Source organism: Lolium perenne, chromosome 6 (assembly GCF_019359855.2).
Source record: "Lolium perenne isolate Kyuss_39 chromosome 6, Kyuss_2.0, whole genome shotgun sequence".
NCBI classification, from domain to species: Eukaryota; Viridiplantae; Streptophyta; class Magnoliopsida; order Poales; family Poaceae; genus Lolium; species Lolium perenne.
The window spans coordinates 18,032,975-18,048,472 of record NC_067249.2 but is presented as its reverse complement, the minus strand read 5'-3'; the positions used below and the strand labels follow the sequence as shown (position 1 = coordinate 18,048,472).

General features: G+C 46.5%; 2 protein-coding genes and 1 long non-coding RNA gene across 3 annotated transcripts; 1 reads left to right on the top strand and 2 right to left on the bottom strand.

Moving 5' to 3' along the window:
• Nucleotides 1-3,338: 3,338 nt before the first annotated feature.
• On the top strand, nucleotides 3,339-7,835 carry LOC127308721 (uncharacterized). The gene is made up of 2 exons (XM_051339627.2): nucleotides 3,339-4,124; nucleotides 7,529-7,835. Exons 1-2 carry the CDS (start codon nucleotides 3,380-3,382, stop codon nucleotides 7,552-7,554), a joined length of 771 nt encoding a protein of 256 aa, XP_051195587.1. The 5' UTR covers nucleotides 3,339-3,379; the 3' UTR covers nucleotides 7,555-7,835.
• A 1,102-nt stretch (nucleotides 7,836-8,937) lies between these two features.
• LOC127308723 (uncharacterized) lies at nucleotides 8,938-9,687 on the bottom strand. Its single transcript, XR_007856714.1, has 3 exons — nucleotides 9,429-9,687; nucleotides 9,205-9,339; nucleotides 8,938-9,112 (listed from the first exon to the last, which is right to left on the bottom strand). It is a non-coding gene; the product is annotated as an uncharacterized lncRNA (long non-coding RNA).
• A 2,130-nt stretch (nucleotides 9,688-11,817) lies between these two features.
• On the bottom strand, nucleotides 11,818-15,149 carry LOC127308720 (multiple C2 domain and transmembrane region protein 5-like). The gene has a single exon (XM_051339626.2). It carries the CDS (start codon nucleotides 15,033-15,035, stop codon nucleotides 12,024-12,026), a length of 3,012 nt encoding a protein of 1,003 aa, XP_051195586.1. The 5' UTR covers nucleotides 15,036-15,149; the 3' UTR covers nucleotides 11,818-12,023.
• Between the last annotated feature and the right edge of the window lie 349 nt (nucleotides 15,150-15,498).

Genomic DNA, 15,498 nt, shown 5'->3' with positions numbered 1-15,498 from the left:
GTAAATGGATCTATGAAATTGATAGACTTGGATGAAATATCCTTGAAGAAAGCTTGACTTGTTGAAAAATTGTTTACGACAAAGTTCAAAGAGTTGAATACGATAAGATTAGATCTTCCGTAGCAATGCTTATAGTCTATGTGGATTATTCTAGTAATCACTACATATTTCTTTTATGAGATATGCTAGTAGGATGGCAAAATACACTACTTAACAGAAGTATGTATACAAGATACAACCAAGAGTTTTGCTGGTCCGTGGAATACTAGATAGCTATACAAGCTTCAATTGGATGAAGTAAGTATCACGGAGTTGGAATCTTCACCAGATGAAATAGTCAAAGAGTTTTTGATTTCATCAGAGATGATGAAGAGGCTTGCTTTTGCAAGAAATTAAGTGGGAGCGCTAAGACACATTTATAATACTTTATGTAGGTGACATATAGTTGGTTATAAATGATGTAATTATATACTTGATTAAAAGGTTTCATTGAGAATTAACTTCAATGAAAGGATATGGACTGAAACAAATTTAGTGTCAAGATCTATGAAGATAGATTGAAACACATAAATAAGTTTAAGTCAAAGTACATATGATGGATATTGAAGTAGTTCAATATAGAAATATTAAGAAAATATTCTTGTCATGTGAAGGTTTAACAAGACTTGAGTGTATCTGACACTCAATGAGTAAAAACACATGAGTGATTATAGATCACGAATAATATGTACACAATCAGATATCATGTGCTATAAAGTGTTATGAGCATATACCAGAATGATTCATATGATAATCATTGGACGACAGTAAGAATATCCTTGAGTACTTTAGAAGAACTAAGGATATATATATATATATTTATATGAAGAAATGGCAAACAAATCGCTGTAAGGTGTTACACCGATATTGGTTTTGTCACATATAAAATATAATCTCAAATTAGACGAAGTGTTGTTTAAAAGGTAGCACAATGAGCTAGAAGTTGTCTATGCTAGATTTAGAAGAGTTCTAAATATTGTGACGGATTCTACAAAAGAAGGCAGAGTATGTCATTGTTTTGACAATGACAAAGGATGTTAAGTCAAGAGGTTCTTTGAGAACTTGGTGTAGTTCCGACAGAGTCAGAACTTTGAAGCTATATTGTGTGTGACAATATAAGTGACATATTTCAGACAGCGGAATTAAGGTTCCACCAGAAGATCAAACATATATAATGCCAACTCTTTTGGAAATGAGTGATGCGTTGAGACGCAAATGAATTACAAAATACATACGTTTCTGAGCGTGTCAGATCCGATGACTAAAAACCTTTCCCGTGAGCAATACATGATAAAGCACCAGAAGGCCAAGGTGTTATATCTTTACAAATGTAAACTAGATTATTGACTCTAGTGCAAGTGGGAGACTGAAGGAGATATGCCCTAGAGGCAATAATAAAGTGGTTATTATTTATATCTTTATGTTTATGATAAATGTTTATATATCATGCTATAATTGTATTAACCGAAACATTAGTACATGTGTGATATGTAGACAACAAGAAGTCCCTAGTATGCCTCTTAAACTAGCTTGTTGATTAATGGATGATTAGTTTCATAATCATGAACATTGGATGTTATTAATAACAAGGTTATATCATTATATGAATGATGTAATGGACACACCCAATTAAGCGTAGCATAAGATCTCGTCATTAAGTTATTTGCTATAAGCTTTCGATACATAGTTACCTAGTCCTTATGACCATGAGATCATATAAATCACTTATACCGGAAAGGTACTTTGATCACACCAAACGCCACTGCGTAAATGGGTGGCTATAAAGGTGGGATTAAGTATCCGGAAAGTATGAGTTGAGGCATATGGATCAACAGTGGGATTTGTCCATCCCGATGACGGATAGATATACTCTGGGCCCTCTCGGTGGAATGTCGTCTAATGTCTTGCAAGCATATGAATGAGTTCATAAGAGACCACATACCACGGTACGAGTAAAGAGTACTTGTCAGGAGACGAGGTTGAACAAGGTATAGAGTGATACCGAAGATCAAACCTCGGACAAGTAAAATATCGCGAGACAAAGGGAATTGGTAATATATGTGTATGGTTCATTCGATCACTAAAGTCATCGTTGAATATGTGGGAGCCATTATGGATCTCCAGATCCCGCTATTGGTTATTGGTCGGAGTGAGTACTCAACCATGTCCGCATAGTTCTCGAACCGTAGGGTGACACACTTAAAGTTGGATGTTGAAATGGTAGCACTTGAATTATGGAATGGAGTTCGAATATTTGTTCGGAATCCCGGATGAGATCCCGGACATCACGAGGAGTTCCGGAATGGTCCGGAGAATAAGATTCATATATAGGATGTCATTTTATGTGAAATAAAATGTCGCGGAAGGTTCTATGGAAGGTTCTAGAAGGTTCTAGAAAAGTCCGGAAGAAACCACCAAGGAAGGTGGAGTCCACAAGGGACTCCACCTCCATGGCCGGCCAGCCCTAGATGGGGTGGAGTCCCAAGTGGACTCCACCATAGGGGGCCGGCCACCCCCCCACATGGGAGGTGGGAATCCCACCTTTGGGTGGGAGTCCTAGTTGGGCTAGGTTTCCCCCTCCTATGGAAGGTTTTGGTTTCGGGTCTTATTCGAAGACTTGGACACCAACACTTGGGATCCACCTATATAATGAGGGGCCAAGGGAGGGGGCCGACCACCCCAAGACCATAGCTTGGCCGCCCCCCTTGAGTGGCCGGCCACCCCCTCCCAAACCCTAGCTTTGCTCCTCCACTTCATATTGCCCACGTAGCTTAGCGAAGCTCCGCCGGACTTCTACACCGCCACCGACACCACGCCGTCGTGCTGTCGGATTCAAGAGGAGCTACTACTTCCGCTGCCCGCTGGAACGGGGAGGTGGATGTCGTCTTCATCAACAACCGAACGTGTGACCGAGTACGGAGGTGCTGCCCGTTCGTGGCGCCGGAACCGATCGTGATCAAGATCTTCTACGCGCTTTTGCAAGCGGCAAGTGATCGTCTACCGCAGCAACAAGAGCCTCATCTTGTAGGCTTTGGAATCTCTTCAAGGGTGAGACTCGATACCCCCTCGTTGCTACCGTCTTCTAGATTGCATCTTGGCTTGGATTGCGTGTTCGCCGTAGGAAAATTTTTGTTTTCTATGCAACGTTATCCTACAACCGCCGCAACCCTCCACTCCTCGGGATCTTCAACAGGCCCACCTCTCCTTCATACCTACCCTCGAGGCCCCGAATCGTGTTCCGCCTGGCCGCTTCTCCCTGCAGCCCGGCGACGGCAGCCGGTTCCTGTCCCTTGGATGCCGCCATGGCCTTGTGCTCACCATCGACGTGAAGCCGAACCAGATGCTGGTGTGGGATCCCGTCACCGGCGACCAGCACCGCCTGGACATTCCCCCGGGGCTTGCCACACACGCGGAGAAGATGACGATCAACGGGGCGGTGCTTCGCGTCGGCGGAGGCGCCCACTTCCAGGTGGTCTTGGCAGTGAATGGAAACGACGACAAGAAGCACGAACAAGTGCTTGCCCGCGTGTACTCGTCGGCGATCGGCTCGTGGGGTGATCTCATCTCAACGCGGCTTCCATCCGAGGTCGGTAGAAGTGGTTGTCCCACCCTGGTTTTTACGGGCAAGACCGCTGTGATGGCTTGGGGTTCCCTTTACTGGATTCTTGCTGGGAGTTTTAATGGAATTCTTGAGTTTGATCTGGAGAAACAGAGCCTAGGTGTGATACAGGTGCCAGTGCATATGCTTGAAGAGGGGTATTACCAATTCTCGATTATGCGAGCTGAGGGTGGTGGCCTTGGTTTACTCTTCCAGACAGGCCTCAGTTTTGAACTATGGAAGAGGAAGACTGATTGTGATGGCGTTGATTCATGGATGCTTGGAAGAACTATTGAACTGGACAAGCTACTTTGCCTGGATATATGGAGGGTATTAGTACTAGGGTACGCTGAGAACAATAACGTGGTGTTCTTCTGGACAAGTGGCAGCCTCTTTATGGTCCATCTTGAGTCATTGCACTTCAAGACGCTTTTTCAAACCACCATCATTCCTCATTATCATCCATTCGAAAGTGTCTACTCTGCAGGTAATAACATGCCTTCACATATCTCCTGTAACAAAACAAAGTTAGTTTCTGATAATTGGTTGAGAGGGTTCACATCCTTTCGCGTCAAGTTAACAATTTTAAGTACTGTTATATCACTCGTTTCTTTTTCTGCCTGATAGAGAATTTTGTTTCCATAGTATTTCTATTCTGATTCTTCTTTGTTGGCATTGTTTGTAATGATTATGATTTAGAAGAAAAGTGTAACTGGCATCTAACAGTGACAAATTGCAGCTACAGGCAGAAAAAGAAGATAATGCCAGTTACAAATTGTAGCTGCAATTTGTCTACTGTTATTAGTTTTGTTTTGTTTAAGTCAGTGCTAGTAAAGTGACTTTATCAGTTAATTATATGAATATCAAATAATAAGATAATGAGCACCGAGATTGGCAAATTCTTTCCGTAATACTGAACTAAATTTCACTCTTTCATGCCCATTTACATATATAAGAATTGTTCAGTGGTTTGGTTTTTCTCTCAAGATAAGATACATAACAGTTGGACGTTGAAGTGTTGAAGAGGACTACATGAACAACTAGCTCGAACCAACTAAAATGTCAAGTAGGTAGCTCAATAGGCATGTTTGGAAGCTTGAAGCTAATGCTACTTTTTTTTGTTAAATATTTATTATAATATTATCTCTGATAATCTTGCTACTAATTTTAAGTCCATAATGTATAATTATTCATTTTATCACTAGCAGGATAGTCCCTGCTGCAAGTAGCATATCCATTTGTGCCAGGAAAACTAATAATTGAGTCCATTCCTTTTTCAGGCTAAATTTATTTGAAGATAATCTAAATCTGAATAGTCTCGATTGTGTTTGTTGCTAGGATTTATTAGTATGATTTATTTCAGCATAATATTTTTGAAGATAATCTAAATTTGAATAGTCTTGATCGCTTTTGTTGCTAGGATTATCAGTAAGATTTTTTAAACTTAGTCCAATGTGGCATGGTATGAGCTTAGTAATTTTGGATAATTTGTCTCTTCTGGCCAACTAATAGTCTGAATGTGCATGTTCTTCATTTATGCGACAGCAATCAGTTTATACTGTTTTCAGAATATTCATTAAATTTGACAGTAAGTATGGTTTTTGTTTATCTATTCCTAATCTTGTATAAAACTATTTTTCCAAACCGCAATTTTGATTTTATCTAAATATCTTGTTGATGCCTCGTCGTATCTATTCGGCTTTTCGTTGGCATGTCATTGGTTATTTGACTCTGTATGCTTGCATAAAACAGCCGTTGGCGTTGGAGATGATGGAGTTGATCTTTTTCACCATACATAAGATGATTATCTGGTTAGATAGCAAGCTTATCTTCTGCATATGTCAAGGTATCTAAAGTTCTAAACTGTTCTTTAGTAATAAGGGTGTGTTTGGATTGTTACCAAATCATACCCTACCAATTTTTTGGTCATGACCAAAAGATTGGTTGTTGTTTGGATAGTTGCCAATTTTTTGGCTTGCCAATGTTCCACTACCAACTCTAGTTCAATTTTTTAGCCAATGTTGGCCAACTTGTGGGCAAGGAATAGCTCAACCAAAATATTGGCTAGCCAAAATTTTGGTGGGGCAATCTTGGGCACAAACCAAACACACCCTAAGTATCGATTTCCTTTATACTGCCTTTCTCAAGTACCAAGTTGCAAGAGACAACCCTAAGATTTTCTCGAAAACTCTTTTCTTAGCTGTTGCCACCGCCTCGAATCAGGCTTTCATGGCAGGTTGCATATTGGATGTTTTCTCGAGGTCATGCTTCCTCATTACTTCATGCTTTCATTAGCAGCTGTCCATCTCTTCTCCACGCCTTCACCCACCCACCTTCGCTTATTTACTGATGTTCTGTCTCCTCTCTATTGGATGTGCTCTTCCGCTTGCCTTCCCTGCCCATCCAGCTGCCTTGCTATTAGTTACCTCCTCCTTAGTGCTCCCCTGGTTCGTTATGTTAGTGCAGTTTCTTCTCCCTCTAGCTAGATGACTAATAAGTTAGCACTGTTCCTCTTTTTGTGCATATGTTAAGTGGTAGCACAATGAAATGCATCCTCTTTCGTGTTCATGGATTTGTTTTGGTACTTCTACCAGTTGCTCCATACCTTTGATTAGTTTTTAGTGGTTATATGATGTTGCCTCTATGTAAGGTCGTCGATTAACCAACAATACATGAGCATTTGCTTCGTATTTCCTTTATTTAAACATGCGTGTAACTATACTATTTCACATTGCTTATTATTTTGGATCATTACGGTACCTAGCGAACAAATGATTGTCACAATACTCAAAGTGTATGCATTCATTAAGATTTCTATTACTATTTTCTTTCTGGTAGCATATCATATCTAACTGGCATATGTAATGGCACTATCTACTACTCCCTCTGATCCATAATAGTTGTCTCTAATATAGATGTATCTAGACACATTTTAATTCTAGATACATCCATGCTAGTGGCAAATAATATGAATCGGAGGGAGTAACATAATTTGTCTAGTCCAAACTACATGTACCTATAGTCCTATACTTTGTGGGCAGGTCTGTTTCCTTCAATTTTGGTCACTTAATCACATTAGATGTTTAGCACTTATTTATTAAACACATGATCAAAATGGCATCACTAGATTTACCATATATACTGCTTTCATCACAACATGCATTATTTTTTACTACTATTATTATCATTAAAAGTAGTGGTCAACTTATTGTTCTTTATGTGAAGAGTGAAAAAACTAGCATCTACTTTTGGGCCAAGGAAAGTGTATCTATTAATAAGATGATGCACAATCCCTTACTTGAGGCTTCTATTGCATGTGTTTAATTAAATTTGATTTGTCAGCGGATTTCAAAAAAAATAAAAATGATTTGTCAGCTCGCGTGTCTCTACCATGTACTATTTGTTACTATAAATATATATGGTATTGATTATTAATTTTTTTTTCCGATTTGTTAGCGACTAGCTAGCTCATACGTTTCTAAAAATGTATGTCTATAGCTAGAAAGAAGATGGTTATGCTTTGCTGCTCCATGAGCCCTTATATGCCTATGATAACAAGGAATATTTGAAATGATTCAGTAAGTTAGGATATTCAGTATTTTCCTCTAATGGAGTTATTTCTATTAGCTTTTACTGAGACCAAAATACTCAATGTAGCCAAAAATTGAGAATATGCTAACAAGAAGAGTTGAAGTTGTGGCAGTAAAAATAAACCGTTATCCTGTAGCTGTCTCTGCTTGTAGTGGTGGTTTTGACACAATTTCCACAATAGTGGTGAAGTTAATGTTTACTGTCTTGAGCCAAACTGTGAGATTTAACTTTTAACAACTTCTCCACTAATGAATGTACAAATTAGTTTTGATTAATTAATTAGAATTTGTTGCTCCACAGGTATCGGATTACATTCTGGTGGCTGAGTTGCAGAAACGTGGTGTGTGCCATATGCTCTTCTATTTTGTATGAACCGTTCCATCCCAACCTACCGTCTTTTATCTAATCAGTGTAGACATTAGTCAACCTTCATGAAAGACAAAGTGATTGCTTGGATTAATGATTAGTTCTTCCCCTGTCTGTTAGTCTTGGGTTTCTTTGCTTTTAAGCCTTCCAAGCAAGCACGGATGTTGTGTACTTGTGTGTGGGCGCCTGTTTCTGGTTGAGATTTCAACTTTTAATCTTGGGTTCCCATTTCTGCTTTGCATGTGCGTGTGTGTGTTGAGATCGTATTAGGTATAAATTGTTACTTTTTGAGAGAGAACCATTGCAGTTCCATTTGAAAATAAGCTCTAGGACCGGCAGATGAGAGCTGTAATTAGCAAGCCGCTGCCTAGCATCTTCCGGTAGCAGTTCATGCCATATTACTTTTTGTATCCGCATGTAATGATCGGCCACCGAATACAACAACACTCACCTGTGAACTTTCGTTGCTGAACTAGCACACAAATGCACTCGTGGATTATATGTACAGGCTCGTATATCCATCATCACTCTAACAGGTCCAATAGCAATCTGCATGATGCATCACGTTCTTATCCTGTGCATCAACATCGATCCTGCTCCGCACTCTGCAAATGCAAATTTGTGCCCACTACAACTGGTTGTCTGGTTTGGTTACCCTGTCCATCTCCTAGGCATCAAGTCGAGCTTAGCCACTGGCCATAATATGGCACTGTGGAATTGGCTGACCCTCCTGGCTTGCCTGCCGTGTGAACCATCACTTCTACCTACTCTCTAGCTAGCTACGGCTTGGAAACTGGCACTTAATTGGGCAGGATGTGAGATTGATACATGGAATTCATTATTGGTTGGAACCTCCTGGTAGCAAGATGTGTGTTTCAGATCGACTTTCAGGCTAAAACTGCATGTACTATGCCGCCTGTAAAACGACCGAAGCAACATTTTTTTTCCGAAACATGACCCAATCAACTTTTAAATTGTGGTTGATTGGTCAATTTCCAGACCATCTCAACCATTTTATTTATGAGGTGAGATCGATGCTGCTCGACCGATGGTCCTGCCTAGGACTAATGAAGAAGGCGAGGGAAAGGAACTTCTTCCTGTGGCCATGATTCATAAGAATCAAATGATGGATCCATCGGTGAGCTATGAGCAGCGCCGGTCCTACGATTTTGGGGGCCCTGGGCGAGACTAAAATTTGGGGCCTTAGTATAGACACCACGATAATACTAATGCATATATATATAAAAGAAACATGTTGTCAATAACATTTAAATGCATCCAAACACAATAGCGTATGTAATAATTTATACATATTATCTTAAAATTTCTTGAAATTTTCTTGTAATATTTCTTGATGCGAAGTCACTAACGATGGGATCGATGTCGATATCATGCAATAATTTCTTCCGATGCATAATGTTGCCAAACTATTTAACCTCTGTTGAGTCATTATTGACCTCAAATAGTTCTTCAATAATTTCAATTTCGAAAAACTCCTTGCAGCCGATGCGATAGTCACTGACATAGTAAATAAGATGCGATAAGCAATAAAGATATTAGGATAACAATCCACTTCTCATCATCTTTAATTCAGATATAAGATCATATACCTCAACATCACATGAATCACCTTCGAGAGAGAAAGTTTGTGCAAATCTCCCGCAACCCTCTTCAAATTGACTAGGAGTTAAAGATATATGTGCTGCGCTTCTATAGTCGGGAAATAAAATCGACGAGACGACGAACTGACCACCAAAAATTCAGAATTAGAGAAAAAATACTTAGAAATAAAAGAGTAATTTTAGTGGGTAGTCACAAACTGTTAGTCTGTTACCGGTGGCGGGCGGCGGCGGACGGCGATGGGTATCGGACGATCGCTGATCGGTGCGGATAGAAGGAAGAGCCGAAGAGGACAAGATTGATCAGGAATTCAGGATCAGGGGCCGTACATGATCGATGGATCCCTGCCGAGACGAGGAGGAAAAACGGCTGCTCTCGTTGAGTCGTCTTGGAACCAGGGTCTGCGTGGAATACGAAGGAAAGAGCGAATTACTTCCTACTATCCACCGATCGGTTTTTAGTCAGTTATTCATTAGTTCACGTCAAAGACTCAAATTCCAAGGGCCTTTCCTTTCAGCTGGCCTACCAAGCGTATATTTATACATGTACATATACCTGGGATGGGCCCTCCATATTTTTTGGGCCCTGGGCGGCCGCACACCCTGCCCACCCACTAGGGCCGGCCCTGGCTATGAGCGACGATGAAGGCCAATGGTGTACCACACGTCCTCTTCCGAATACCCCAATCAGACAACCCTTTGATTCCTTGCACTGCAACCACCTACAACATGCTATTGCTAGATAGTTGGCGCGATGTTGAAAAGAAATGTCAATGCCATGGGCATGACAAAACCGTGCAATACCTAGAGGCGATCCATGATTGCTTGTTAGAGTATCTTTCTAGCTGAGTACGTCGTACGAGTCTACAATTGTATTGGATACTTGGACTGGACATCAAAATCTAACCGATCATGCATAGATTGACCAGCAACAAACCCAACTTTTGGTGCCTAATTAATCAGTTGCCTCTTCTCTATACTTCTTTTGGAGAAACATACTACTGTTTGTTCGATCAACGAAAATGCAGCTGCGTAGACAAAGATCAGGACAAGCCACTTTTGAAAGACTCGAGTATATACTTCACGTTGTTGACAGTACAGCTACTTGTCAATCAATAGGATATAAAGGGAATGTGGAGAATATCTAGCACTCCCAAACATCAGCATCAACACTATTAGTTGGAAACAAAAGATAGTAGAGATTCCTGATAGATTGGATCAACTTTTTTTTATTCTTGTTAGCTTGAAACGACTTTATTCCGCACGCTACACGTAAGAGGAACAAGAAAGTCCAGGCCTTTACACATTGCGCATGCACATGAGGTGACCGGTGTATATACAAAAGAAACGATGAATGTGGAACAGAAAATTTAGATGAAAAGAATGTTGCATCTCGTGCTTTGTTCTCTTCCTTTCCCAACCCAATTCAATAATTGCAGCGGAGGGTTCTGAATGTTCAGAGTATCATTCTCGATATCTTTTCCCCACACTTTCCCCTCCCCTCTCGGGTCGCACGCGCGGGCAGCCCCGGAGGGAGAAACCCTAGCTCTAGCGTCGTCCCGCCCCACCACCCCTGACCGCAACGCGTAAGGTGGCGACGTGGGCTTCCTGCAGCGTGGGTCTGCTCAGGACTTGAGGTGGAGTTGGTGGCGTTGTAGTTGCCCCTGTCGCGAGCCTCCTACACGCGGCGGAGGCCGTGTAGGAGTTGTGTGTGTGGGCTAGCTGATGACGGCACGGCCTAGATCTGGGCCCATTTGGGCCCGGTCTAGGCCTTAGGGTTGTGGCTGTTGCTATGTTGTCAGGAGGTGACAACAGCGGTGGCAACCCCCCTCTCTCTCTATCTCTCTCTCTCTCTCTCTATCTCTCTCTCTCTCTCTCTCTCTCTCTCGCGTAAGAGGTGTAGAAAGGCGGGTGTTGCGAGGAGTGCTCTCGTCCATATGCAGGTTGCGGAAGGTCACAATACGCCTATGATGGTGAAGTGCTGCGGTGGCGGCGGTGTGAACAACTTGGAAGGTTAGCACCTTCGGTCCGTGTAGGCAACGACGGCGCCCACTGGTGTTGTTTCCCTCCTTGGAGGCGTCACCAAGGTGCGTCGACACTTCGCACTCGCTCTCTCCAGGTTGGCTGATGTCTCCAGGCGAAAGCCTAGGTCCAGAGTTAGATCGGCGCGATAGCGGCGTCCTCGATGCCGTTACTCTGTTGGGAGCGTCACGTTTGGAGACACGGTGTGGATGTTCTAGGTTGCCCTCCTCCATTGATCGCTGCTTTCCAAGATTGATCTTCAGGGGTGTAATGCACGCAACTGTCGGCGAGTCCAAGATGACGCCTTCTCGGGGCCGACCAAATCTTGACATCTATCTCCTTTAGATGGTGTGTCGACAAGGAAATTTCTTTTGGAGATGTTGGCCTTTGGAGGTGTGACGCCGGCCGAGACACGGTTTTGTTAGGTTTTTTTTAGGGCACTTTTTGTTGTATGTGTTTTTTTTATCGGTGGTGGCTGTCTTCGAACTAGCTGATATGTTGTTGTTACGCTCGTTGCTTGCAGCAGGTGGTATTGTTCTTGTACTCAAATCTCTACCTTCTACTACAAAAGTTGGTACTCTGAAAAAAGGTTCAGAGTAACTATAAATGTCTATATCCACTCCGAACTCAGTTATTTTTTAATGAACACACAGAGAAACTCATCGATCGATCGTATGTACTAGTGTCATGGAGCAGTGTATCTATTTGTATTGGACATGTAATTATTTCTCGATCGTGGTACTATGCAAAAAAAAAAGATAGGAATGAGAAGAGTTATTTCAGCTAGATCACAGGAGCATGTCACCCCTGGCGGGTAGGCGCTTGTAGAAGTTGAATGGCACGGACGGCTGCTTGCTCCTGAACCTGGGGTGGCGGAGCAGGTAGAGCCCGGCCATGACGGCCACCACCTGGAAGGGCGTGACGTAGAGCACGATGGCGACGACGAGGGAGAGCGTGACGAAGATGGCCGTGGCCCTGGGGTCCCGCCAGCTGAGCAGCGACTGGGCGCGCTCCCCCTGCATGGCCAGGTCTCCGACCACCGTCTGCACCCTGCCGGCGACGCTGCGCAGGCGGTCGTACCGCATCCTGACAACGTCCCCGGGCTTGGTGGTGGGGAAGGTGTCGAACTCCTCGTCGAACTCGTCCGGGCTGGCCAGCTCCGCGTACGACAGCACCGTGTCCATGTGCGGCGGCTTCCGCGGCCGGCGGCGGTAGTTCCACACCCCGATCATGAACATGTAGAGGAACACCGTCGGCAGGATCAGCTCCGGGTAGCAGACTAGTATGAGAAAGAGGACGTGGACCAGGATGGTCGTCAGCGGGTTCTTCCACTTGCAGATGCCGTCGAACCACTTGCCCACGGCGAGGGCGCCGGAGAAGAGCGAGGTGACCCGGTTGAAGTTGGCCTTGCTCCGCCGCAGGCTGTACATGTGCGAGTCCACGTCCAGCATGTACTCCACCACCTCCCTCCGCAGCGGCGGCTCCGCCCTGCCCAGGCGCGCCGCCACCATGTTCATCGCCTGGAACCGGAGGTAGTCCAGCTGCAGCACGGGGATCGGGTTCGAGTAGTGCATCTTGGGCAGCAGCGGACGGCCGTACTGCCCCAGCATGTTGGCCCACGCCGTGCACGTGAACCGGACGGCGAGGTGCAGCTCCCCCGTCTTCTTCAGCCCCGACGGGTTGAGCGTCATGAGCGGGTAGTAGTGCGTGTACACGCGGTCGGACTCCAGCGTGGCGAGCCGGACGCGCACCTTGCCGATCCTCGAGTCCTTGGCACCACCGTCGCCGTGGTGGTGGAGGTTGGCGTTGTCGAAGACGACGACGGTGAAGACGGTGCTGAGGTCGAACACCTCCCACGTGTACTGCTCATTCCACGCCGGCGCCGCCGTGCCCAGCAGCGTCCGCGTGCGCACCCACTTGGCGCCGTACTTGGCCACGCAGTAGGCGTTCTTGTTGCCGCCGAGGCTGCGCGCGCTGAGGATGCCGACCTCCAGCACGCCGATGGCGCTCTTCCGCAGCTTCTTCGCCGCCGGCTGCAGGTCGCTGCAGTAGTGCGTGGACTCGTCCAGCACGTGGTACGCCGTCTCCAGGCTCATCTTGAGGTGGATCTTGCTGGCGAACGTCTTGGAGGACTCCCTGTTCTTGAGGCTGGTGGTCACGTCCGCCGCCGCCTCCTCCACCGTCATCCCGCGCGACAGGCTGAACCATTTCGACGCGATGGATTTCGCAAGGTCGTTCCGCGGAACGTTGGGGGAATTAACCGGTATGATCAAGCGGCCGATGGGCTCCTTCTCCTCCACCGTCACCACCAGCGGGTCCTCGAACGGCTCGCAGGCGACGAACAAGAACTCCTCGTTCCACGCCGGGTTCGCCGTCCCGCTTTGGGGCTTCGTCCGCCGGATCTGGTTCCCCATCTGAATCTTGGTGATGGTGGCCGCCAGCGGGCGGCCCTTCTCGGCGGGGACCAGGTCCTGCGCGGCGATGACGTTAACCTTGAGGTAGATGAGCTTGGGCGAGTAGTACACCTTGGCGCGCGTGTTTGTCAGCCCTTCCAGCGACAGCGAGTGCGCGTCCGAGTGCCACGCCTCCGGGAACGCCTCGTCGGCCTGCGTGCCCAGCCACACTGCCAGCATGATCTCGCCGAAGCCGTGGTGGCTGCCGTGGCGGAGCTTGTTGCCGTGGGCGTCGGAGAGGCTGTACCACTGCGGCGCGAGCGGCGAGTCGGGCGGCAGCCTGCTGGGCACGTCGGACATGTCGAAGATGACGCGGCCGACGAAGTCGTCGCGGACCACGTCCTTGTCCTTGACGATGATCTCGATCTGGCTGGCCTGGAGGTGCGCGCCGGAGAAGGCGAACGTCTGCCGCCACACCGGGTTGGCGTTCTTCTCCATGTGGCGCGTCACGCCCTTGAAGTTGCCGAGCTTTACTTCGACGTAGGGGTCCAGCGCGCCGGAGATGTCCATGGTGGGCAGGTCCCGGGCCTTGACGACGGACACGTAGAGGTACTTCATCGGCTCCACCATGTCGTAGGTGGAGGCGATCTTGGCCGCCGCGGAGCGCGCCATCTTGGCCGGAAGCGGCGGCTTTGTCTCCACGAGGACGTAGTCGGAGCCTGGAGCCGAGGCTGGCGCCGAGCCGCCTTTTGACGGAGCACCCACGGCGTGCAGCGTGGCGCGGCGAGGCTCTGCCGAAGAGGAGGGCACGGCGCGGAAGACACGCGACTGCTGCTCGTGGTTGTTCTGCCCGCTTGACTCGGATGGGACGGCGGCGAAGACGTTCCTGGCGATCCTCTCGGGATCCATGCTTGCTACGGCGGGCTCGGCACGCTGCTCGTGCTGGTTTTGGCGATCTTGATTGTTCATCGGAGCAGCGGCGTCGTGGGCGGCGCGATCACCGCGCTCGTCGAGGATGTACAGCCGGAGCGCGATGTCCCCGGACACGCGCGAGAACAGCCCGCGCTTCTCCAGCGGGTAGCGCTGCGGCACGGCCTCGTCGGGGGACCGGGCCACGGAGTCCCCGGCGAGGCGGACGCGGCCGAGGAAGACGCTGGCGCGGACGGCGTTGTGGTCGGTGAGGCGGCGGTCGTGGAGCACGGACACCTCCACGGTGGGGATGTCGGCCGGGTCCTGGCGGACGTCGAAGAGCAGCGTCTGGTTCCATTGCGGGGAGCAGTCGCCGGGCCGGGTGGCGGTGCGCTGCTTCTGGCCGTCGAACTCGACCTCGACGAAGGCGTTGCAGGAGGCCGTGCCGTCCTTCGGGGACAGGCCCGACGCGTCCGCGACCTCCACGGCCAGCTTCATCTTCGCGTACTACTCCTAGCTAGTTACGAATGGGGTTTAGGACCAGGATGAGGAAGAAGGGGCATGGCTGGTCGGCTCTGTTTCTGGTCGTGCCTAGGCAAAGGCAAGGAAATCAAATAGTCCCCGTCCCTATTTATAAAGGTGTGACTACTTCTTCTCACCAGAATACCTCATCAGTTGCAACTCATTATTATCACAAATTACAAACAAATCTAATGGTTTTAAGGTATTTTGTTGCAATCTTGTAACTGGAAAATTTCGGTTATAACTGAAAATATCTCAGTTACAATCTAGCTAGTAACCTCAAGTGCACGGATACAAATCAACGTTCCTTCGTTTTCATTCTACTAAGAATTAGCAATTCATTATTTATAATAATCGTTAATTACAATAGAGACGAGTCTTAAGAGCTGTATCTAATTTTAGTGATTTTGTGTACATGAATACATGTTTTTTAATGGAT

Bases quoted from the DNA above. Each gene is read 5' to 3' on its own strand.
- LOC127308721 (XM_051339627.2), top strand. From the start codon at position 3,380: ATGCTGGTGTGGGATCCCGTCACCGGCGACCAGCACCGCCTGGACATT. The intron at 4,125-7,528 runs GTAATAACATGC...GTTGCTCCACAG, and splicing joins CGAAAGTGTCTACTCTGCAG to GTATCGGATTACATTCTGGT.
- LOC127308720 (XM_051339626.2), bottom strand. From the start codon at position 15,035: ATGAAGCTGGCCGTGGAGGTCGCGGACGCGTCGGGCCTGTCCCCGAAG.